The sequence below is a fragment of the Pipra filicauda genome, unplaced genomic scaffold (assembly GCF_003945595.2).
Source record: "Pipra filicauda isolate LSUMZ 115617 unplaced genomic scaffold, ASM394559v2 scaffold28_size6257848_pilon, whole genome shotgun sequence".
Lineage (NCBI taxonomy): Eukaryota > Metazoa > Chordata > Aves > Passeriformes > Pipridae > Pipra > Pipra filicauda.
Window position 1 is genome coordinate 4,058,640 of NW_024104409.1, and position 26,306 is coordinate 4,084,945.

Below are 26,306 nucleotides of genomic sequence, written 5' to 3' on the forward strand. Positions count from 1 at the left end.
AATAAATTACAAATTACAATGTATTTTGAAGCTGTGCAGATTCACACAATCCTAATTCATATAAAGGATCCCCACTAGGGTAAATTTTTGCTACCGTGGCATTTTCCTGAGAACTTCTGGTGCATAAAAAAAATCAAGTTTCCTTAAGCAGAAAGGAATCAAACACTATTTATGTGAGTAGATTGGGAACCATCAAAACTAGGCAAAGCAGATTACATTGCAGAGAATGATGCTCATGCAGTATAACGCTGGTATCACTCACTGCACTTCACAATTAGGTGAATTAACAAGCTATGGTAATCTGAGAGATATGTATACAAGAAACAAACAGGAAGTGACTACCGGGACTTGGCACTGTCAAATGTCACCATATGGAAAAGGTTAGAAACTTTTTGAAGGCTCAGTTCCTAAATGGCTGGTGTTATCCGCTAAGGCCAATAAAATCACAGCGGGGAATTTAATTAATTTACTTTTATTACTCCATAATGATCTAGGATCTCTCAAAAATATACTAAGGCCTCAGATAAGAAAATTCTAGTAACAACTATTGCCATTTAACGAAACACCACCATAACGAAACACAACCTCCACTAATTGTAACACACTTGTGTTTCTGAATATCTCCCATGTTGTGGCAATTTCATTACTAATAAAAACCACTGGGGGTGAAAGAGAGGAAGAAAGCATTCTCCCACATACCTTACAAGTACATTTATCTTGCTCAATACAACACATTTTCTTGCATTTCCTGATCTATATTTTCTGCTCCAGAATGCCTGCTTCATACAAAAATAGACACAGGCCAGATACCCAATGTAGGTTTGAGAGCACAACACATATCCAGCAGAGCTTTTGCATTAACTGGACATGGACCCGTTAAAGTAGGAAGCCAGGTCAGTGATAAAAGTGCTATTCTTCAAATTCATTTTTTAGCAGAGTACTCAAGACGAGCAGGAACTGTAACTCTGCTCATTTGATAACTGTGCTTCCAAGTATCCAGGGACTACTTCATTTACTAATCTCGTGCCCATTCTCTAGGTGAGCAGAATTTAAAGAGCAAAAATGTCAGCTCTAATTTGAACCTTCCCTTCTCAACACGTTCCAGCTATAAAGAACTGAAGCAAGGCCATCTTTTTAAGGAATGTACTTTGCATTAGTGACTAACTTTAAGGAAATTAGAAGCCAGCTGATGACAGGCAGCTTTCAGGCTGTAGCCCCAAGAACTGAAGTCATCTGTTTAAGGAAGGCACTGACGCTGCCTGTCTTAACCAGCATCTTTAAAAGTGAAGAAGCCAAGTTTAACACAGACGCACAGAGAACTTTCCATGACTTCAATCTCCAATATAACCCTTTTAGTACATCATCATCATATATACTGCTTCGAAACTGTCTGACTGCAGTTTTCCAAAGTTCTCACAAAACCAAAATATATATTCATAAAATGTTTTTAACCAACACACTTTTTATGTACTAAATATTCAGGTCTCCCAGACGGAGGGGGGGGTGGGGGTGGGGGGGAATGGTAAGTAGACACGACAAAACCAAAAATTGTTTCAACACTCTCTATTAGAGATTTTGGCTCAAAAGGGCTCAAACTTCACAGGGTACCTGCTACCTATTTATTCCCTTGCATTTCCTTCAGGGAACACATACAAACTCCACAGATGTAACTTCCAGGATGAGGTTTAAAGACCCTGGCTTTAACCTCACGAAAGTGCTAATCAGTTTTGGTCCTAACACCCCTAAAGACATCTACTGCTGCAGTGTCATTCTATAACCAAGTATGGGCTTGAGCAAACAGTTCCTAATGACAAACAAAATGTTGGCCCAAAGAATAGATTAGTCCTTTGCACCACAACTTGTTCTCTCCCTTTGAGCATTAGAGGTGTTAGAAATCTTTAGGTTTATGTTTGTGCTGCTAAAGCAGATTTGCTCTCATACATATATTTGCTCAATCTTATTATACACATGTTAAAAAAATCCACTCCTGAGTGATTCTATCTGCAAAATATCACCATATGGTAGCTTTCACAAATGATGAACTGTACCAAAACATCTAAAAATAACATCTTCCTTAAGTAAAATAAAAACAATTACCAGCAGAGACTTTTGGGTATAGTTCTGAGCTAAGGAACCAACACCATGTTGCTGAAATGCCTCAAGTAAATAAGCAACCTCTGGAGAAAAATAGCACAGTCTTAAATGGCCCAGAAGCATCAATGATAAATATAATATACATGTTTTGTGTTTTTTCAGAAGTCTATTCTTAGATGTAAGATAAATGCAATCCATTTAATTAACACCTTAGCTTACAAACAGATCCACCAAGTCAGTGAAGCTTAACAAATCTAATTTGAATGAAAGGGACTAGCTGGGTAAAAAAGCAGCTCCCTGATGTTCTTTGCTCTAGTAGTTTCATGTAACCACTGATCACCAACTACTACAACAAACATACAACACCCTTAAACTAAACGGGAGTTGTCTGTCTAAAAATAGCTACTTTTAAATAATGCATTGTGAGTTATAAAATAAAGTGCTACTGAATTATTTAACATGGGTTTCATCTTTAACAATGATATATCACTTTTAATTAAATGGAAAGAAAGATATTTATATTCAGAGTTGCACTGTAAATTGCAACCAGTAAAATGACACTTTATGACTCCAATTATGTCAGCAGACAGTTTTTCCTATATATATCTGATTCAAAGAAATAGAACTGAGAAGCAAACTAAGATAAGCAAAAGCATCACTTTCTAGAGGTGTCTTAGATCTTCAGGGGATCCCAGCACTGCATTCATTCACAGCCCTCAGATACAGAATATCCCACCAATCTGCAACAGTTGGCAAGAATTGGCTGGGATCTGGAACTCACAAACCTGAGGCAACAACATTAATAATCTGCATGTTTTCCCTATGCAAGTATCAACCTCTCTGAGAGCAAACCTTCCAATGCACTTAACACCACTACAGCTAATACAGGCATTGCGTTCTGTCACTTTCAAACCGCCATACAGAAGCATGTTAAAGCTGCAAGTTTCTATGGGACTATGTTTGCAACACAATCCAACAGTTGTACGTTATCTACTATAGTAACATTTCAGCCAGGCCTAAAATCTGCAAAAGCAAAATTAACATTCAGCAATAATGTGGAATGACACAAAAGGTTTAGGAGGTTTCAGGGGAAAACTGCTTTCCACCTCACATTATGGAATAATGCTACTGTTTAAACTACCAAGCTTTCTGTTTAAAGGTGGCTGCCTTTTGTACCTAGTGCGAAGCAAAAACTCAAGGGAAGAACAGCACCAATCTGACAGGACTCCACAAACTAATGGGTCCTCTGTAAAGGACACAATGCCACATGAGCTATTGTGTAGAAATTAAACTGTAAGTTTGATCTGTCTGGGCCTGTATCGAGTTGCTCTGCCCCTCAAACAATACACTTCCAGCCAAAAAACTGATCTTGATGTGACTGCATCCATAAGCTTTCCCCAATGGGGTTTTGCGCAGACCCTATCACTGACTGTGGACCACGCTTTGTAGAAAGTTACAGGATCCTTCTACAGAGAAAGTAAGTCAGGTCTCATTATTTTTATGCGTTCGAACGCGTGCTTGTTGATTTCACAGTGGAGGAAAAAAGTGATATAAATATACCATCCACGAAAAAAAAATTAATTCCACTGGGAATTAACTTCGGCAGTCCAAGACAGCCAAAAAACTGCACTGAGCTGAAATTTTGACAGCTGCTTTACGTATCCAGTCCCACGAGCGAGGATGTACAGAAGTTTACTCCTCTTTCCGCGAGGTGCCTTTCAAACTGGAAACCGCGTTTCCCTCCCTCGCGGCACTCCCGCTCCCGAACGGGAGCCCGGCATGCCCCCGCGGGCTCAGTGCTTGCCGCTCTGGCGGGGCGCACGGCGGCGGCCCTTGGCATCAGGGATGAACAAGAAAGGGTGGCTGCGGGCATGAAAAGTTGGTGAGGAAGGGCTCGCTAAGCCAACCCACCCGCGCTGAGGGGCAGCGGGGCGGGATCCCCGCGGCAGCGGTGCCCGCCGCCAAGGAAGAGGAGCCGGAGGGAAGGAGGGAGGCAGCCCGCCGCTTCCCCCACACCCAGGACGCCCGACAGGGCAGGGCGGCTGCCGGTCGCCGGGGCAGGCGGCTTCCCCTCCGGCCCTGCGGAGCCCCGCCGCCCCGGGGGGCTCTTCCTGCCAGCCGGGGACAGATGTGGACGCAACAGCTGGATGGGGAGGAGGGGAGAGGGAAGGAAGGAAGAGGCACGGCTGCCTCACCCCCCCCGTCGCCGCTCCCGGGGATGCGGGCGGGATGCAGCGGCCGCCCCCGGCTCCGGGATAGCCCCGCTCTGGAATAGGGATGGAGAAACCGGCCCCGAAGGCGGCTTGGCTGGGCGACTCCTGCCCCCCTTACCTTGCTGCGGATCTGGCCCGAGGTGGACACTTTCCGGATGAGTTTCTGGGGGCCCTCGTGCTCCCCTTCGCTGTCCGACGAGTCGTCCGCCGGCCCCGCCGCCGCCGCCGGGGGTTGAGGCTGGGGCTGCTGCGGGATCCCAGCGCCGCTCGTCCCCGACTCGGCCCCGGCCATCTTCCCGGACTCCTACAGAGAGAGAGCACACGAGCCCGGCTCAGCCAGGGCAGCCGCTGCCGCTCCCCTCCCCGGGGAGGAGGAGGAGGAGGCGCGGGAGGGTGGGGAAAGAGGCGGTGCGGGGGGGCGGGGACGGAGGCGGTGGCGGCGGCTGCCGGGGCGCGCCGGGCTCTGGTGGAGCGGAGCGGGGCGGCCCGCCTGGCCGCCATCTTCCACCGCCCCCGCCCGCGGGGAAGGGCCGCGGGCCACGCCGGGCGCCTCTGCCCGCTCGTAGGCACTGGGGCGCCGCCACCCGCCGGCGGGCGGGGCCGGGGCGGATAGGCCCAGCCCCTGCGCCCCTGCCTATGGGGAGTCGCCCAGGCGGCCGCCAGCTCCAGGGGGCGCCGGGTGCCGGTGCCGGCCGAGCCGCCTCGGGGGACGGGGTGCCCGCCCCGCAGGTGAGCGCCGGGGTGAGTCCCGGGAGCGAAGCAGGGAGCGGGGAGGGTGCTCGGCGCCCCCGCACCTGCCCGGGCTTCCCCGGATGTGCTGGCGTGGCCGGGAGGTGGGACGCGGCACCGGACCGAGCACCTCCCGCCGGACACCGCCGTGCGCCTTGTGGCACCGGGGGACCCCCGGTGTGGGGCGAGAGCCGAGCTCTGAACGCGAGGGCAGGGAAACCGGCCGGCTGCGGGCGCGGGTAGAGTGCTCAGCCGCTACCCCGTCCCGGCCGAGGGCTGTGCTGCTCTCCCCTGGGAGCGCAGCATGTCTGTTCGGGACCGGACGGACGGCATGTAATGCGATGGATTCCTTATCTGGCCTCCAGCCAGCAGACCCCGTGGTATCTATCCGTCAGCGTCAAAGCGTTCAACGGTTTTAGCAAACGCCTCCATTGCTTTCCAGTTGTTTTCTCCTAATAGCTTAATTTTGTTATTATTCTATTAATTTTTGTCTTTGTAAAAGAGCAGCCTTTACTTTTGGAGAAAGAAAGGGTCAGTTTTCCCTTTTAATCTCAGATCTGGCAGGTCGCACAATCTCGAAATGTCACCACATGTTCTGAATTGTTGGACCTCGAAAATTATTGTGGCTTGTATGTAGTCAGTGTTCAAAATAAGCATTTAAATCACAGCAATACTAAACAAAACACACAACTTCTAGCTGCATGGGCTGGATTAAACATAAGAAAGCAATCAATACTTGTGGCTTATATATTCCCACAATTCTATTTATATTTCTGGAAAGGGAACTGACATATCTTAATATAATACTGGAGTACCTAAATACAAAGCAGTTAATGAGAAACAAACCCACAGCGTACTATCTATTGTATGCTGCAGACACCTTGCCATGGTCTTAATTTCATATAGTCCAGAGTATCCAGTTTCTTTTATTGGGACTTTTATTCAGAGTAGGGGAAAGTACATATTTCCATGAAGCCTTGCAGGTCTTGTGACTTAGTTCTGTGTTACTGCACCAGGTACTTCAAATGTGATTCTACTACCCTTCTCCACATAGGATCCCTTCTATTGGATTATACTTAAAAAATTGTCAAAAGTAACATTAAAAAAGTCAAAGTACTTGTTAAGTTATATTTTAAAGGAATTTTGATGAAATCACCTACATTTCCTATTAGAATAATAATAAGGCCTAAATCCGACCATTAATGCCACATCTCAAAATATGTGAACTTCTCATATAGCTCCTTTTCCTTACAGGCTAATTCTGAAACTAAGGGATAATTCTGTGTTGTCTCACTCTTCACCCGAGAGGGAGTTCTCCTTTTTCAAAAGCATTGATCAAACTTGAGCAAGTGCAAGAATGTGTTGCTCTCAGCGAATTAATTTAGGGCACAGCTAAGAAGATAGTTAAGAGCAATGTCTATGGACACTTTGTCTTTCCACCCTCCTTTCTTTCTCTTCCCCATCTTAATTTCAGGAATAGCAAATTATGCCAGAACACATCTCACTGCAATTCCTTGACTCTTTTGAAGGTAAATGACAATTGGATATCACAAGAGGACAATGAAACATAGTTTGCTAATTAATGCTAACATGTATTGCATGTAATAGTAACTGTGATTTGAGGAACTCTTGGTGCTAACAAAACACCAGCAAGACTGGCTAACTCTGTTTAATTCAACTCAGTTAAATAGTGCTGGCTGAGCAACACTAGTTACTGTTAGATAATAAATACAATTCTTCAACTTCAGAGCTTAATTATCAGCACTAGCTGCTGCACACTTCCTGCACCATGCAGAGGGTGGGCCATTCATCCTCACGTGGGCTACCCCGTTGTGATCTTCCTCAGTCCTGACTGTCCAAACAAAAAGTGGGGCTACCAGGAAAGAATGCACCTGCCTTTCACTTACAAGCAAGTCTCTTTCATCATATCTTGATAAACTTCAGAGTGCTATGAAAAAAAAAAAAGTACTAGTGATGTTCTCTTAGGTTACTTAAGGTTACAATTTTAGTACTAATAACCTAAATCTACAAATGATAGGAAATGTCCCGCAAGTGCTGTTCAATGCAAATATAGTTTCTGACAAGAATATCGTGGCTTCTGTAAAATTACAGGCTCTAAAATTTGCAGTCATCTAATGTTTACAGAGTTTTTCAAAATGGAGAAACCAAGTAAGTGTTAAGCATTGTTGAAAGTACAGGAGTTACTCCTTCATGTTAGCATAGAAAGTTTTTTCTATGTTGTCCATGCACAACATTTTAAAGATCTCACCATTTCCACTTGTTCTTCTTTTCAAAGTATTAATTGATAGTCAGGGTCCAGTTCCAGCTTTTACCCAGGTAAAGCTGCCTAAGGCAGCCATGAAAGTTCACCTCAATAAGGACTTGCAACTTGACTTCTATCCCTTCATCTCACAGTTGAATTTCTCCCAGGTGATCGATGTCAGACTCAATATGACAAAAATTGAATAGCACATATCAGCTCAGTGAACATATCTACAAATACTGTAGTACAAATGGTACCACTAGACTTCTGCAAGTCAGGCTCTCGAACAATGTGGGACTGTATGCAGCCGTTAAAAACACATGCAATATCTGCACGCACTGTGTCTTTCATTTAACATGCTCAGTTTCACACTTCTTAGTAATGACCTAAATTTCCTAACTAAAGCAAGGGAAGGCTGGTGAAAAGCATAAAAAAAAGGTTGGCATTTAAAGGAAGATGCTCAACAGATACTACTGATAAAAAACAGCTCTGCTGACATCATTTGTGCTATGGCAATTAATATCAGCTGATGAGCTTCTCTTTCTTGTGATATTGGATACATTTTATATACACTGTGAAAACATTTTAACTCAACCACATTGAGTCCCAATAATAGAATATGTGTTGATAAAATGCATATGCAATGTAGAAAAAAAAATCAAATACGCATGCACTCTATCTGCACTGGAGATTATAGTTTATAATACAGATTACTGCATTATTTGATTTCAGCTCTAAGATTGATTCCCTTCATAACAAGCATATTTACCTCTTTTTCTCTAGGTCACTTCGGTATCTGTAAACTGAAGGGTAGTACTTTTTTATCCTTCACCTCAAAAAGTTGTTCTGAGGGGATTTGGATCAGTAGTGGTATATGTGTCAGGTTAACAATGTTTAACCATGTTTGCCATGTTTAAAAGATTTTACTGAATCTTTCCTAATTTTGGTGGTTAATGATAAATAGAGTTTTAAACTGGGCTCCCCACTCTGAACAACTTCATTTCACATCTCCCTGTCTGAACTCCCTCTGCAGATCAAGTTAGTGATATTACTATTTTTTGGTTTCCTTACTTACCAAAGAGGAAGCTAAAATATAGCAAATGTATCCATACCACTGTTCAAGGTCCTACAACTACATCACTTCTGGTTGGTTTGGGATTAGCCAAGGCAATCCTGTAGGTTACAATGGTGAGAAGACTTTATTAAAAAACTTTACTAAACCATGCTTCAGAATGAAAAGGCCCAAACAAGTGGCGGTCATAAAAATAAAAATATGCTTTGCAAATATATTAGGACTTAATACATTTCAAGAGGAAGGTAAAGCCAAGACTCAGGTCTCATGTATAATATCAATGTTGGGTCTAGAGCTCTGTAAGATATGTATTATGCACATTTTTAGTACACCACCATCAATTTTCTCTTGGAAGAACGCAGGATGAGCCTTGCATTTTATATCACATTTACTTAGCTCCATCATGGGGGTTCTAATGCAACTCTTAGTGGATTCAGGAAGAGGTTTTCCATTAAAAAGTGAGTTGTAAGCTAAAGAAAGAATTTTATAGGAATTTGAATTAGTACACAGACAAGTCCAACCCTGATAGGCAAAGGAGTTTTGGCTGCATTTGATGTCCATCACTTATTTCTCAGAAAAACTATAAGAAGAGCAATTCCCAATAATCTAATGATTTGCATAGATAATTAATTTTCACAGGTTCAAAACCCGCAATAAATAGTTTCCCCTAGCCTGCTGCTCTTTTTTCTGTGTTTTGAGAGCAGTGGCGATGTCTGTGTACTATTTTTTCCCCTTCATCGTGTAGATCTTCACCTAAATCTCCCTTTGCCCCCATTATCATAAAAAGCCTGCTTATGAGCAGATGCAAAGAACAATGTGGCTTTTGCCACAAAGACTATGTATTTTACCAGCAGGTTACCAGGCAAATGATTGAGTGGATCAGCTGAAATTAGTCTTGTAAAGGAAATCAGTGCAGTGGTTAACCTTAAAACTGCATTCGTGGGTGTACTCTTCAATGAATGCAGCAATGAAATGATAAACATGACCCAAATCCTAGTCCTTAATGGGGGAGGGGGAAATGGAGAGGAAAAAAAAATGTGCTCCTTGTTTATCTAAGCCCTGATCAAAGAAGGAAAAGGGTTTGGATGTTTCAGCCAGGACTCTGCATTTCCAGGCAGAGAGGGGCTGCAATCCATCTGCCTCCCGAGTTTCAGCTGAGTTTTGGATGACGGCAGCAATTTAAATGTCACTTTTTAATAGCATAAGGTGTTCGCAGGAATCGGCTTCGCTGCCTTCCTCCCACGACGTCTTCATCTCTCCAGGCAAAAATCTCGGGTTTCTCTTGCCTGATCTTTTCGATGTCAACTCCATGTTACCGGAACACACATACAGCTGTTTTCCCTATCACAGCTGCATCTCTGGCAACAGTTTTGGGGCTTGAGGACTGCAGAGGGCAGTGAAGGGGGATGTTCAGCTTCATAACAAAAATGAGGATAGTACAGATGTATTTGGGAGGGCTACAAATCATAAAAAGAAAGGGAGTGAACTTAATTCACTGTTGGTATCTCCAGGGCTTGGCTGCTGTTTTCCTGAGAGTGCACACAGTGATCCAGACAAAGTGTGGCTCTCTCCCGTCTGCTCTTTAGAAGTGGGTTTACAAGTAAAACCAGGGGGCCTGGACCAAAGCAACGAGTTAGCAAAACGTGGCAAAGCTATCTGAAGGGGAGTCTGGCAGTGGCATGGGTCCAAGCTTCATGTTGCCTCACCAAGTTCAGGGCCAGAGACAGCCTAGCCTTGACCTCTCAGATAGCCTGAAATCTCCCGAGCAGCTACCCAAAGCCTATTTTTAGCCTTCCCTGCCTGATGTGTGTGTGTGTATGTGTTTGCACAATGGAGAAAAGTCCAAGACCAGGACCAGACTGCCCTGAAAAGGGAAATCTGATTTTATCGCCTGCTGAGGATGCCGATGACATGATTTCCTTTGGTTGGAAGGAGGGTCTTGGAGTTGCTTAAACAAACCACAAAGCCACCGCACCGCAGCTTTCCTCACGGGTAGTTTGGGCACTCCCCTCCCTTCATCGCAGCCCAAAGGCACACACTTTACCCATACCCCACAAAGCAGGGTGGCAGTAGGGTAAGCCCAGCCCCAGCCCACTTTGCCGACGCGATGGAAGCGATTTCCAGCCTGGCTACAGAAGAAGGGGGGAAAAGTGTCATTCTGGAAACTGCCTCTCAACGCTGCTTGGACACATTGCTTTTGCTATGCTAAGAGAAAGCGTTTAATGGTATCAACATCCAACCCACCGCCCCCCCGGCAAACTTGGAGGAAAGGCTCTCGATGCTAATCCCAGGCTTTCCACTCGGGCAGTGAAACTCAGAAAGGGCAATGAACTCCCCGTCTCCCAGAGGGACGAGCCCGCCAGCAAATGGCCGGACACGGCGGGGGCGAAGGGCTCCCACCCCTCTGCTCCCCGCGGGGAGGGGACGAGCGCCGGCGGCCGGGCTCTGGCGTGGAGCGGGGTCAGAACAAGGGAATGGGGGGCTGGAGGGCACAGATAAGGATGACAGCCCGACCCCCCAGCTGAACAATACAGGCAGGAAAAAGGGTAGGAAATGCCTGTGTAACGGCAAGGCACGCATGTACTTACCAGCTCCTCCCAAGCGGGGCTGCGGGCACTATAGGAAGGGTACCCATGCTCCTCCATCACCCCGCAGCAGGTCCCCAACCTCCGCGGGGAGATCGCCGACGGGCAGCGGAGCCGGGTCCGCCGGGCTGCGCCTCCTTCGCGCCGCTGCCACTGCTCCGGCTGGCAGCGCTTCCCCGGCGCCGCTCGTCCTCCCCCCACCCCGGCCCCGCTCCTCCCTTTTCTCCCCCTGCCCCGTAGAGGCCCCCTCCTCCCTCCCCGCCCGGCTCCTCTCCCTCCCACGGCCACCGGGCTCAGCCCCGGCTCCCGGGGGAGCCGGCCTGCAGCTGCCGCGCCGCTCCCATCACCGCCGCCGCCGTGTCCGGCGGTGCTCAGAGCGGAGCCTGCCCCGCCGCGCCGCCCCGGGGGCTCCGCGGCAGCCCCTCCCGCCCCGAGAAGCCCAGCGGATTACGGGCAAATCGCCTTGAGCCTAAGCTGGTTTACGGTCGCTACGGCTGTCGGCGTCGCGGCGGGACCGGGGAGCGAGGATGCGCTCCGCGGCGCGGGGGGAAGCCCCTCGGTGCTCCGGGAGCCGCTCCTGCCCCGCCGGGGATAGGCCGCCTCCCCTGTGCCCGGCCCCGGCTCCGTTGGGGGGTGTTGGCTTTGTGCGGGGGCAGAGAGCGGGGTATGCGGCCCCGACGGGCCCGGCTGGGTGTCGTGGAGCGCCCTGGAGGGAGCGCACAGCTCTGCCCCCCGCATCACCCTGCTCCCCTCATCACCCTGCCCCGAGCGAGCCTTTGGTGAAGGCGTCAGGGTTAAGGCACTGGTGCTGGGGCAGCCCTCTGCCCGCCCCCGTGAAGGCTCTGAGAGCGCGGCACTGCGCATTTAACACCCTTTGGATGTTAAATTGAGTGTTAAATCGCACCTCGTTCCCCCACAGAGGGGCCAGGTAGTCCCACGGGTGCGTTAAGACAAGCTCTTAGGAGCTGGGACACGGCATAGCTACTGTGGAACAGACAGCACGGTTGTGTAGGCCATGTCTGACACAGAGTGATTCTAATTTCCATGGCCACCACGCCTACCTTATGGAGTAGCAGGATTTCTCTGCCCTCCATCACACCTTTTATTATTACACAGTGTACATACTTCAGCCTTCTCAGTGTACTAGCTACCAGCATCCCCTTGAACACCAGGCGTTATGACTCTTCAAGTGGATGCTGTATCTCTATTAACACTTTCGCTCATTTGTTTCTTCCTGTTGTTGTGGAATAGCAGGATATGTGAAAAAGTAGGACTGGAGGAGAGAGTGAAAAAAATGAAGCTGTCACCATCCAAAATAATGGTGTTCTTCACCCCAGTTTCAGCCCGCCCTTTTGAATTTGCTTGTCTTGATTACAAAAAGTTATCTCTGAATCATCCACCTGATAAGTGCAAACATGGAAAAGGAGTTGGATTTCACACAGAAATAGTAAATGAATTTGCATTTATAATAGTTTTATTTATATATATATACATTTTCTTTGTGTTTTAAGCCTTTTTTACCAAAAAATGGCACACTGCCATCTGAGCTTTGGCTTTTGCAAAGTACATCATCAATTTACAAAAAGTAGCACTATTGGTGAGAAAAGGCGAAGTCCTATCTATGCGTTTAACTAAGGCTATAGAAAACTCCCATGAAGTTAAGATGGTGTACCCCTAAGCCAGGCCCAAAGAATTGCCACAGCAGCACAGCTCATTTGAGGAACCGAAATTGCTGCATTTCTTCCAGCTGTAGAAAAAGGAACTATTTTTGTTGGTAATAAGTTTATCATCAGTCTCTTGATGAACTGCCTTGATGGTAAGAGAGTAACCTCAGAAGGAAGCAAACAAGATGACTTAGAAAAGTTTGATTTTTGGAAGGCAGCTTTCTAAAGCTAATGGTGAGCAACACTAAAGCTAATGGTGAGCAACAGTTGCCCAAAGATGTCTGGTCTCCTTCCCTTTGTTCCCTGAGTATGAGATACTGCTGAGGAATGTCATACTATAAAGGGCTTTACACTAAGAATGAGTGTAAGATTAGTCAGCTCCCCTCCTTTCCTCATGATGCACTGGAGGATCTCACATGATGGTTGTTTATACCTCTCAACATCTGACCTCTTTAGCCTTGGTCATGCTGGGACTTTGTGGTGCAAGTCACCTGCAGTGAAATATATGTCATGCTAGTCTCTTGCATTTCCTTGCTTGCTGAACCACAAAAACTGAGGCTCTTAAAACTCTGTCTCTTGAAGTTACTTCTTCAGTTAACAAATTATACATACTCTTTTGTCTTGAAATTCAGATTTTTGCTGTGCCTTCATCCTCATTTTCTCTTTCATGTGCCCTGAATCTTATACCTGTGACCAGATGCACAATTGTGTTCACCTCATTTCATCCCCTGGAGGTCAAAGCTTGGTTTCCATAAGTGGAAAGCTAGTATAGGCCCCAGAAGATTACAACAACCTACTTAGGTTGAAGGTACATTTCAAGGTCTTGTTGGATAAGCAGGAGAGGCATCACTTGCTGCACAGATCCTGCTGGGTCTAAATGAAACCCATGCAATGCAATTCAGCTCAGCCCTGAACTTTTGGGCTCCTGAATGCCAAATTTGTTTTTTCACTTCTTTCTGTGAAGGAGACAAATTTCTGCCTTTGCTAAGGAGCCCGGCCCTGTGTGATTTCCCTATGTGTGAGGTCTGCTCACTGGAGTGAAGGGCACAGTTCCTGATGAGACCAGGGTGTCTCTGCTGCTTGGCTGAACTGGCTGAAAATCACAGGCCAAGTATTTTGCTGAAAAATTTAATTTTGTCAAAGACAACGTAGATTTGAAGACAGATATCAGAATCACAGGATTATTGGGGTTTTTTGTTCAGAGGCATGTTGCCACATTTATAGAGGGCCAAGGGAACTGAAGTCAGGCCCAAGGCAAAGATGTGACGACCCACACTTAAGGGGAAAAAAGCACCTAAGATTTGTTAGTGAAGGGTAGAAGAGCTGCCTGCTAAAACAAGGAGTGACCATCTGTCCCCTTGAAAAGATGGGAAGTTGGGCTGGGAGTAGAGCTCACTGTTGAGGCAGATTTCCACAACCGGCTCAGGAACAGACAGTGGTTCTCCAATCTGGTCTACCAAATTGCATCAAAACATCTCCAACACAGCCTGGGGATTGATTTAATTTCATTCTGATTTTTTTTATTTTATTCCAAGTCATGTTGTTTGTTTGGATTATTTGGGGGTATTTTTTATGTTTTTCAAATTTTTCCACTTAGTCTAGACATTAAGGGTTGAATTTCTTGGTAGTCTACTCTATCTACTGTGTTCAAAGGTGCCTCGTGTCCCTTCATCTCTTCTATTGTCTGCCCTTAATGACTCAGTGAAAAATGGATCAACAAAGCAAATGTTCCATTATTGACATTTTCTTTTCCATGAAGCCCATTGAAAATAGTAATACATGCATGCATTTTCTAAGCAAAATATTTTGGATATATTTGACACACTGAAACATACGGATTTTGTTTCCAGTGCTGTGCTTAGACAATCATAAGAAATTCCTCATCTTTTTAAGCATTTTCATTCTCTGAGGTGGAAAAAGGAGCTTTCAATTTTTTTTCCTAATTTGAGGTAGAAAGGCACTAAAAGAATGAGTTTTTTAAATTTTTTTTCTGTATTTTTCCACCAGCATTACCTTTAGCATATATCACATAAAGAGTATACACTAATTTTCATCAATTTAGGCTAACACAAAACTTTCTTCTTTATTTGGCATGTAGTATCAAACCTAATTTGAGTAAATTCTTCAAGAAAATGTTGTTCTTCATTCTCTTCACTGTAGGCATGCCAGTTTCCCTTTTTTTTTGCCTTTTTTTTCTGTTAAATAATTTTGCAAAATATGTGAACGTGGGTCATTAAAAGGATAAATGCATTAAAACACACATCGTTCTCTGGTAACTGAAAAAACAGAATGAGTCATTTAAAAAATAAAGGTATATTTTTTCAGTAACATCCTGATTGCTGCCTTGAAATCCACTTCTTGCTGTTTGTGAGAGCATCCAAACTATTGTAGAAATTCTACATTTCTCTAAGTTTACAGTGCCTGCTGCTTGAGACTGACACATTGGCATCTGAGAAATGTTTTTAGCCTACAGTTTTCATTCACAGACTTTCTCTGCCATGTGCATTTTCTCTTCATTATTTTTATTCCTCTCATTACTCTAATTACCGCTTCTGCATGTACCTACTTGTAAGCGACAGGATGCTTTTGAACAATTCCCTGGAGTTTTGGGGTTTACAAATGGGAAATTATTTATGCAGCTGGAAGAAATTTGTCTATTTTCTAAATGAAGTGCTTTAGGAAGAAAGAAATCACTGAGGAAAAAAAGCCTTGGGAAAAAGCATTTTACTGGAGCAGCAGCAGAGCCATGGAGGGACAATCCACCATTCACTTCATTTCCTTCCCACCATTTTAATTTCCTCTTCTAAATTCCCCATCCTCTGCCAGTGTCAGCACCTCCTGTTTGTTCTGCTGGCATGGATAACCACCTCAACACCTTCTGAGAGGCAGCATCAGGTACTAATGGTGCTGAATGGTGTTTTCCCTTATGGACATCTGGGAGGATGTCTTTGTCATCCTACCCATTTGACCACTCCTACTTTCTGCTAAAGTTGCAACAGGTAACCTGAAAGTCAGAAGAAAATGATCTGAAAGCACAGATGGCTGCAGATGGCGATTTCTCAGTTTGCTGCTATCCTTCCCTAATGACCTCTGCCAGTGCTGCTGGCTGAGGCCATGTACATATATTCACTTAAGGATATTGCTGAACCAGATTTAAGGTATTCTAGCTTCATAAAAATACCTTCAATCTCGTAGCCCTTTCAAACCCTGATCACCAGGACTTTATATCTTTCCTAGACGATGTAGTTAGTGAATGATCTAAATCTGCTGTGTGCAATTTTCATCTAATTTCCCATGAATATATGGAACCCATTCCATGCCTCTTCAGTGGTTTCTTTTGGTGGGTTTAGATACTGTCACACATTTCTACTCTGAACCAACCTAATTTCATTCTCATCTCTGACCTCTCAGCTCACACTTCCAGAGATGTTTCTTGTAGCTTGCTTGACCTGCAGTGCCCATTGGGCACTGTGCTCCAGCTGAGGCCTCACCTTAAATAACATCAGCCTGGGTTTGCCGGGTGTGAGGAACATACTCCTTGGTTGATCATCCTAACCATTAATTAGAGTATTCTAACATCCTTCCACCTTGTATGTAAAGCAAGGCTTCCCCCTGACAGTGTCTCATTGGCTCTGTGAGCACCAGGGAATATTTCAGCTGAGACATGGTTTCCTAGGAAAACATCACAGCAGTGTCAAAAGCTTCTGTAAATCTACCCCATTCACAGGCCTGATTTGTTTGACATTATTTGTCCTTGAAAAGCCTGTATTTATTACAACTCCCCCTGTTATCTTCTAAGTACTTAGAAACATTTTATTATTATTTTGTGAGGAATTGAAGTTTATGTGATGGATCAGTAATTCCCAAGTTCCTCCTTTTTTTCTTTTTTTAAAGTTTCACTTCATAATACAAGAACTGAAATGATTAAACACAGGATGTGTCTTCACCTCATTTTTACATATGAGCCAAACACCTCTGATGGAGCTTTGCATTTATGGTTACTGACCTTGGGAAGCCCAGTGCAAACCTATGTATACACTAGTTTGAACTCATTTGGACCTTGCAGATGCAACTTTTTGACAAACATTTACTATAAAAGAGAAAGAGAAATTACTAGTAAAGCATAAAGGTTATTAATGTGATACTTTAAAATCACATAAAAATGAATAAAAATGCTACTTCTGAAATGCTCAGAACAGAAGTAGATGTTTTATTTAAATGATCTCTAAACAACTGAAGGAAAATTGGAGTGGGAGAAAAGAGCTTTGCCTCCCTCCTAACACTTAAAAGGAAGAAAACAGGTGACAAAATTATTTGTATGAAAAAATGAAAGAATTTAGCCCACCCAACAACTTGGCACTTTGATGGAGCCGTTCCTTTTATTGTGTTCTACTAAGCACAATATTTGGGAGCTTTCCAATAACAGCAAATCAATATGTAAAGTTCCTACTTTGGTAATTTTTCTTCTTTAAGTCTATCATAGTATGTGTTCAAATAAAAATAAAACAGATCTTTTTTTCCCTATCCCCCTGCTTAATAGAGGAAAGAGAAAGAATTATTCCAGTGGAGTTTTTATTGCTTGCAAAAATGAAAGGAATAGGCAACAAGATATGTGGAAGCGGTGGGTAAGTATAAGTGCAGTCACGTGGCCTTCCTGAAAAAGTAAGATGATGGACTCGTGACAATGGTCCCAATCTTTGAAGATGAGCTAGAAGATTCTGAGACAAATAATATCATAGCAGAAAAAAAAATAGTTCCCATAAGAGTTGGTGGATGTAGTGTTGAAAACCATGGAAGACTTCTGCGGCCAAGACAGTGAAGTATACCCTTACTTTTAAGCATGCAGTTTGTCCCATTTATTTCAGTTCCAGCACATGCTGAAAACACATAATATCAGTGGGGAACCTAGCAAATTGACAGATTTCAGAAGAGAAATATTTGCTGTATAGAGAAGGCATGAAAGGAAGTGAGATACCTATGAGAAACAGAGCAGAGAACAAAGGATTTGCTTGTTTACTTTTCTATGATGATACATTTTTCTGACAGTAACAAATAAGTTAGTAACTCCACAAATACCAATATTAAGTAAAATGGATGCTTTTAGCAATTGAGTCAAGTATAATGAGATTAAAGTAATTCTTACTATAAATCCTGTGATTTAAATTCAATTACCTCAGGGACAAATTGCTCCACAAAGTTTTTCATAGAGTCTATTAAATTAATGTGGAGTTGAAATTCTGGAATTGCTCTAATAGTGCTCCCACATTACTTTCAAGGGATCTCATCAGATGGTTTGCATAGCTATTTTTACTTTTTAATAAAGAGAGGATGGCACATGACTTACCAGAAAAGGAAATAAATTTTTGTTACTTTAACCTTATTTAAGTTATATTTCTAATTTAAAGAAAGAGTCTTAATCCAGAAAACAGCCATAGGGTACAGGAGAGCTCCAAGTTAACATTGGCTACACATAACCAAGCCTAGTTTAGATAAATGAAAAGTAAATAAAAGGGTGTGTGTTTTAGATTAATAAAGCTGAAATGTACAGGGGTGAAGACTCATGTTAATATGTTCTGAAGCTGACCATCATCTTGTCACTTACCACAGAAGTTGCATGTGAATAATATTTATCTTTGTTTTTAGGGAAAAATATTTTACTGTCTTACTAAAGATTTGCACAGTTAAAATTTTTATATTATTAGTACTACTACAAGGTGTAATGAACAAGTATGTATTGCTACTAGGGCTTACAGCTTTAAGCATTTTCTTAATAGAATTTTTGCCAATCTGCATTACTGCTGCCAAATAAAAGCATATCCAGACACGTACACTTCTCCCTTCTCTTTGATATTTTAGGACCAACCACATTCCCCAGAATTTGGTTAGTCCGAAAATCTTACTTGACAGGGTAGTGAAGTAAGTCCTGTGAGATTTTTCCTGCAATAACAGAAATCTCTCATTGCTGGATGGAAGAATTGTGCGTGCTGGTGGGTTATGCCAGCCCTGTCCACAGAGCGTGTGGGGCGGTGGGAAAGGCATGTTTGTCCTCCTTGTCTGCTGGGAATGTTTAGCTGGGATTCTGTGCAGCATGGGAGACAGGTCTGTTTGCTCTTGTCACTGTGAACAGATCCACGAGGCTATGAAACACCTGGGGAGATAATTCTTCCCTTGCCAGCAATGGTGGAGCAAGGCAACGGTGACTAGCAAATACATTTTTGACCAGACGAATAACAAAATGGTAAATTAAGGACAAAGTTTGGAGATGCTTTTTGCTCTATGTTGTTCTGTACTCCTACAATGTAGGAACAGGGATATGATTTACAACCAACTTTTTTGCCTGCGTGAGGTTTGAGAAACTTAGAGGGGGTTTCATGTTTTTGACCTGTGGGTGAAGTTATGCCAGAAGAAAAGGTTTGTGGTTTGAATGGAAAAGTACCAACCTGATGAACCTAAAAAAGACCAAGCAATTCCTGGTCAGCCAGATTTGTTAGGTGACAGTTTCTAAGATGAAAGCATCTGAATCCCATGGAAACAAGCAGAGAAGGAGTCAGAGAGAGGCAGCCTTTAAGTGATAATATTTGCAGATATCATGAAGGCCCAGGGGATGATAAATCATGAAAAGGGCAAATCATTGAAATAAATTATTTGGATTGGCTGATGAGATGAACTTAAGCAAGTATATTTCTAAACAGACAAATGCAAAGCTCTGCACTGAAATACAGATTCTGTAGGAAATACTTATCTTTATGAGGGATTCCTTAGGGCATGCCTCAGTTTTGAAAAGGTGGTAGAGGTCACAGTCATTAATCAGCTGTGGAAGTTCTACAGCCAGAATCAAATGGTAAATTGGATTTATAAGTAGAATTTATGGCACTTGTGAGGGATATTGCCTCTATGCTCAGCACTGAGGTACACAAAGCTGTGGTACGGTATCTGGTTCTGTGGTCCAGAGTCCAAGTCAGATGACTACTGTTTAGGAAGGGTGCAGGGAGGAGCCTGCAAAGCACCTGAAAGACCACAAAACATTCTTTACAGTTAACAAACATTCTTTATAGTTAACATTGATGAGTTAAAGACTCAAGAAATTTGTTCTGATTAACAGAAGTTGAGAGACGACTTAAGTCAAAGCTTGGAGGTAACAACACAGGAAAGAGGTCAAGGGCTTTCTTCATTCTATGTGTGAGCTATCAGAAACTCTACCTACTTTGAGTTTAAAATTAGAGCTAGAAAAAAGGACAGGGTTTAAAGCAAGAATAAAGTAATCACTGGAATAACATACCAAGGTTTGTGGTTCAAAATTTTTAATCAGAAGACTGGGTGTTGTTTTAAAAGAAGTTCTCATTCAAACTCAGATGTATCTTATAACTTGCTCTGTAGAGAACTAAATAATCAACCACTACTATCCTATGCATGTAAAATCTTCTGAAGCCTGTATGATGTATAATCTCTTCTGACCAGATAATCAGGGAATCTTTTGAGTTTATAATCATGCAAATATTATGTATCTTCTGTAGGTTAGAAAAAAAAATCTATTTTAGTAGGGCAAATAAGGGCATACAAATACCCTCATCCTGTCACAAAAGCAATATTTTTTGTCATTGGAGGAGGTTTGGGTCATGATAAAAAATCAGAGTTCTACAGCTGATGCGCATTTTATGGTTCTTCCATCTTATGCTCCCGATGATATCCTAGATGACAATGATTGAAGCTGTCTTTTTGTTAGATATGACAGCTTCCACTGATGAGGCTGTTTGTGAAGATCAGTGAAGATCAGATGCTAAGATGAAATGTGTTCAATTTTCTAACCACAGAGTTCTTGCTTTGGTACACTACTGAGAAAGTGGTTCTGTGATCATTAAATACTAGCTCTCTGCAGTTGTACGTCATTTAGCAGTACAAATTTGATAAAAATCAGGCAAGAGCATATGATGCCATTTCAGTTGGTTTAGCCAGTGCACACAGCACAGTGTTTACATTCACTTTGTAATTTTATGTTGATTTTATGCTGCTTTCAGGAAGACAGCATTAAGTTAGAGTTGCCTAAACAGAGAATACTTGCTCTACATTAAATCTACATTACATCTCCTAGGACAAAATTCTCTCTTTAATATATTGTTAAGAAATCGGTGGAGTGACTCTGTACCCATATATTGCATTCTTATAATTACAGTGGCTTTGAGATTTGACACTAAGTTCCCCAAAAAACAGATTCACTTGGTTGCCAAACCACAGCTTGAGAACCAAGCTGCACTGAGAGTATGGAGACACCAAAGAGTAATCTCATTGTGCCTGCTCTGCAACCACAAATGCCAAGCCTTGGGATACCTTTCAAATTGCCAGTGATTCCCGTGGAAAAAAAACCAAACAAAAACACCTAAAAACAGGCAAAGGGAAGTCTCCAACCAAAACAGGAACACTTTCAGGAAAATACCTGGAGGTAAAGATGTTTTACTTTGAACTTGCTCTTTCAAGATCCAGTTATGTCTCTTTAGAGTAGAGCATTATTTGGAAGAGGTTAAATTCCCTCATGTTTGACCTACATTGAGTTCTGGGATTTGGGAGGGTGCTGTGTGAGCTGGGCACACCAATTAATTTTAAGGATGCTAGTCGTCTTAGTACACGGATGATCTGAAAAAATGAGTAACTTCTTTGTCAGCTGGCTGAACAATTTTAGAAACCATTAAGGTGAGTTAGTTGGAGGTTGAACCACAATGATTATATTATTACTTAAAGCCAAAAGAAGGCATGATGACAAAGATCCTCTTTGAAATTAGCTTGGGAGGGAGTGTTCCATAAAGACCAGCAATACAGGCATTAGTATGGTCAGTAAATGAATTAATTTTGGTGGACTGATTTTTAAGGAAGAATGCCTTGGACAGTCTGGAATTACAATAGCAGAATTTACAATGTAGGAGACATGAAAAACGAGAACTTCAAGAAGACTGGAGAGATAGAAAGCGCAGTCTTTGTGGTGTAATTCTGCAATGAGACCACTTGTCCTCATGGAGGTAGATGAACATGGCCCTGTGAAAGCCAGATCAGGTTCTATTTCATTGCTCTACATTTTGAAAATTAATTTTAAAAACATGTTTCAGGGCATGGAGTAGTCCTAGACAGGGGAGTGTCACACTCTGATCTGCTGAATTTCACACATCTTTTATTACTGTCCATTAGCAAATGCTGAAGTCTTTATGAAGAGTCATTAACCTCCCTGTAGCTAGAACAGTATTGTACCAAGTCCTCAAAACACAAAATTTATAACCCTAATGGGTAGTCTTTAAAGACCCCTGAAAGCATCACTTAATAAAAACATGCAGTAAGTCTGATGGTCTTTTTCTTCTTTTACTAGGAGATCCAAGAGATCCCATTCTCTGTCGTTTCAGAATGCAGTCTCTCCTACAGTCATACACTACATAGGATACATCTTGCCTATTTTTTTGGCTTATTTTCATCCCACATTGAGAAAATACATAGCTAAAAATACTTCAGGATGCTTTCCAGGGAATACCACCCATGTGTCCCTCAAGAGACTCTTCTTTAATGTTTCTTAACCCACATGGTATTAAATGTTTCCAGTGACAGACTGTGCCTCCATAAATAAGCTGCATAAGTTCCTAATATGAGCTGTGCATTGCATACGGTGGAATAATTGCCTTTAAAGAATGTTGAGGCTACAAAAAGAAGCAATCATAGAGGTAGGCAATGCCAAAATTAAGGCAGTCTGTGCAAACTCAATATGGTCCTGTTGTGCAAATCACTAGTCTGAGCCAGTCTCTCATTACAGCCTATTTTTTCCTCCTGATTCATTCCAACTACAGGTATGTGCTATTCACTGGGTGGGAAGCCACTTGATATTTCTTTATATTCTTCATTTGTAGTAACTTCTTAGTGGCTTGACACATTACCTTTTACTTACCATCCAAAAATAGAGAAGTCAGCAGCATGAACATGGCTTAGTTGACAAACCAAATTGACTATGATTCTCTCTGTATACCTTCCCTCTCTGGTGTGGCAGAGCTGTGTTCAGATTAAGGAATTTCCCTGCTGTGTTTTCAAATACCTCCCTTCAAACAACAAGGCCCTGGTATCCCTAACAGTGGAAACCATTATGCGAACCAAGCCTAGAGATGCTACCAGCTCTTTTTATGCCTCACATAGTATCCCCTTCAAACTGCCATAGGAAGGAAAACTTGATCCATACATTAGCAAGACCTGTTGATGAGCCATACTCCTTTGAACTACCAGGTAGAGCTATTTTCCTGGGGGAAGTACAAAATCCTTCTTCCCAATGCACCAAACCTCTTTAGTGAGTGCCCCTCCTTACATCGTCCTTCTTGGCTTCAGAGAGCTGAATCCTATAGCATGGGGCCCAGGGAGAAGCAGACTTTCATGCAAATGCCAGGTCTGTGTTTTTTCTATGAGCCAGCACCTAGCAGTATCAGGCTGCAGAAAAACATCCCACTACACAAACCCTTTCAACAGGGAAGAAAACACATTCTGTTTGAGAAATCAATGGAAAAACAGATGTCTAAATGGGTGCAAAGTGGTGCTGCTACTATTAACTATTAATGCAATGATTAAGTATTCCAAGTATTTGGGATACAGTTAACCCCTTTCATCAACTCATCTAGGCATATAAATAGAACTTGCAGGATTTGGCTTCTTCCTAAGCCACATGAATAGCCTATTTTGCATTGGGTTACAACAGATTCAGGGACAAACATGGCACTGACATGCAGAACTTTGCAGAACCTCCCTTAGCATTATAACAGGCAAAACCAAAACCCCAAACCTGTTAGGCTAATGGGAAAAAAGACAGCACCATAGCTTTGAGCAGCCTCAGACTCTGTGCTCTGGTTGTTGAAATCTTTCTGTTTGGCCTCTAGAAGGGTGAAAAGGGTTTCTCACATCTTCTGTGGGGGTCTGAAGAAAACAAGCCCTACCAGGCTTTACCAGGCTTCTAAGTCCAGTGTCTTTAAGAGAGGAGAGGCTTTTTGGAGCAGGGAAGAACTGCCAGCTTTGCCCTGAGCTGGTGATTTCTGCTTAATGATCTTGAATGTGTCTTCAAACAGGGCTGTACAGAAGCTGTAAGATGATTTCCCTCCCCTCCCAGCTTATTTTCATAAGCTGGTTGTTTACTATGAGATCAAATGTTGCTTATTTGCATCTTACTATCTCAGATACGATTCCTTTGAAGTGGGCTGGTTCAAAAATGTTATCCACGTGTCTGTAGCCTTCACTTTCTTGGGGAGCCTTAGTAATCTGCAGTTACCGGGGTAAGACATATGATAATTCTCCCTCTGAAATGACTGGGCGAAAGCATGCAGAGCCTGCCTAATGCTGATATCAATTTTAAACATTGAATTGTTGAAGCTGAGGAAGGTGCAGCTGCTAAAAAAAAGGGAAACATTTTTAAATTAAGACACTCCACAGACCCAGAAAAATTCTTGCTTAGCAAACGAAATGAGGACAAACAGCAAAAGAGAGGTACTTCATTACAGATTTTATCAGCTAACTTTCCCTCAAGGGTGCATCAGGCTTCTTTTCTATTTTCTAATCAAGTCTCCTGCTGAGTGTAGAAGGGAGGAGAAGTCCAAGACACCAGTCATCTGTTCAAAGCTGGTTCATGCCATAGGTGTCCATGGGAAGATCAGTCCCATCACCCCAACCTCTGTTTTGCCATGAAAAGGCAGACTTCAGCACTCTTCACCTTCTGTACTCTGGCAGAGTGGTATCTCCTTTCACACTTCCTGCTGCTTCCATGTAGCTAGTGGTTTTGAGTTAGAATCATAGAATCATAGAATCGATTGGGTTGGAAAAGACCTCCGAGATCATCGAGTCCAACCCTTGGTCCAAATCCAGTCCATTTACTAGATCATGGCACTCAGTGCCACATCCAATCTGCGTTTAAAAATCTCCAGGGATGGTGAATCCACCACCTCTCTGGGCAGCCCATTCCAATGCCTGATTACTCTCTGTAAAGAATTTTCTCCTGATATCCAACTTAAATTTCCCCCGGCGGAGCTTAAGCCCGTGCCCCCTTGTCCTATTGCTGAGTGCCTGAGAGAAGAGACCAACCCCCACCTGGCTAGAACTTCCCTTCAGGTAGTTATAGACGGTGATGAGGTCACCTCTGAGCATCCTCTTCTCCAGGCTAAACAACCCCAGCTCCCTCAGCCTCTCCCCATAGGACTTATGCTCCAGTCCCTTCACCAGCCTTGTTGCTCTTCTCTGGACCCGCTCTAGCACCTCAATATCCTTCCTGAACTGAGGGGCCCAGAACTGAACACAATACTCAAGGTGTGGCCTCACCAACGCAGAGTACAGGGGAAGGATCACTCCCCTGCTCCTGCTGGCCACGCTATTTTTGATACAGGACAAGATCCCATTGGCCTTCTTGGCCACCTGGGCACACTGTTGGCTCATGTTGAGCTTCCTGTCAATTAGTACCCCCAGGTCCCTTTCTGCCTGGCTGCTTTCCAGCCACTCTGTCCCCAGCCTGTAGCGCTGCAGGGGGTTGTTGTGGCCAAGGTGCAGGACCCGGCACTTGGCTTTATTGAACTTCATCCCATTGGAATCAGCCCATCTCTCAAGTCTATCCAGATCCCTCTGCAGAGCCCTCCTGCCTTCCAGCAGGTCGACACTCCCTCCCAGTTTGGTGTCATCAGCAAATTTGCTGATGATGGACTCAATCCCCTCATCTAAATCATCAATAAAGATATTAAACAGGACTGGACCCAACACAGACCCCTGGGGAACACCACTGGTGACCGGCTGCCAGCTGGATGCAGCTCCATTCACCAGCACTCTCTGGGCCCGACCCTCCAGCCAGCTCCTAATTCAGGAGAGGGTACACTTGTCCAAGCCATGGACTACCAGCTTTTCCAGGAGTATATTATGGGAGACAGTGTCAAAGGCCTTGCTGAAGTCTAGATAGACCACATCCACAGCCTTCCCCTCATCCACCAGGTGGGTCACCTGATCGTAAAAAGAGATCAGGTTGGTCAGACAGGACCTGCCCCTCCTAAACCCGTGCTGGCTGGGTCTAATCCCTTGTCCATCCTGAAGGTGCTGTGTGATTGCACTCAGGATGATCTGCTCCATAACCCTGCCAGGGTTCTCCAGGGCAAAGTCTATGCCTAAGCAGGGAGAGTTATTACACGGGACTGAGACTACAATATAAAAGTGGCCAAGGCATGCAGTTATTCAGCTATATTTATCCTGATGGGAAAGGAAGTGGTAGTAATGAGAAGTATGTTGGTGGAACTGAGCAGTAGGAAGGAGATGACATTTCAAAGGAGGGAAAATGCAAATGTGAAAGGCTACTGAAGGCTAGTTAAAGGGAAGGAGAGACAGGACTGAAGAGAGGAGGAGCGTATGTATCTAGCAGACACAACACTCTGGTGGTGTGCTCTATGTGCCCGTGCAGAGCCTTCCCATCAGCAAAGAAATGAAAAGAGTATATAGGTTTCTTCTTCACATACAGCTTTCTAATTCACTCAACCATACCGATTGCTTTCCAACTCAAGAAAGAAAGTGAATACAGGAAGACAGAAATCAATGAAAAAGTAAGAAAGACACACTCTTTCATACTCTTACGATCATCAGACTAAATATATAATTTCTGCAGCTCCATAGAAGGCAATGAAGCTGAAATTAGTTCTTCGTGCAGGTATGGTATTGGGT

The 26,306-nt window shown here is 43.6% G+C and overlaps 1 protein-coding gene across 2 annotated transcripts in view; it reads right to left on the minus strand.

Annotated features, from left to right (window-relative positions):
• Nucleotides 1-11,113, minus strand: part of DGKH (diacylglycerol kinase eta) — a 159,463-nt gene extending 148,350 nt beyond the window's left edge. For both annotated transcript variants that reach the window (XM_027720262.2, XM_027720261.2), the window contains exons 1-2: nt 10,960-11,113; nt 4,426-4,611 (exon numbers count right to left, since the gene is read on the minus strand). In XM_027720262.2, the coding sequence (XP_027576063.1) occupies nt 4,426-4,611; nt 10,960-11,016 (243 nt within the window). In that variant the 5' untranslated portion in view covers nt 11,017-11,113. The remainder of the gene's footprint in view (nt 1-4,425; nt 4,612-10,959) is intronic.
• Between the last annotated feature and the right edge of the window lie 15,193 nt (nt 11,114-26,306).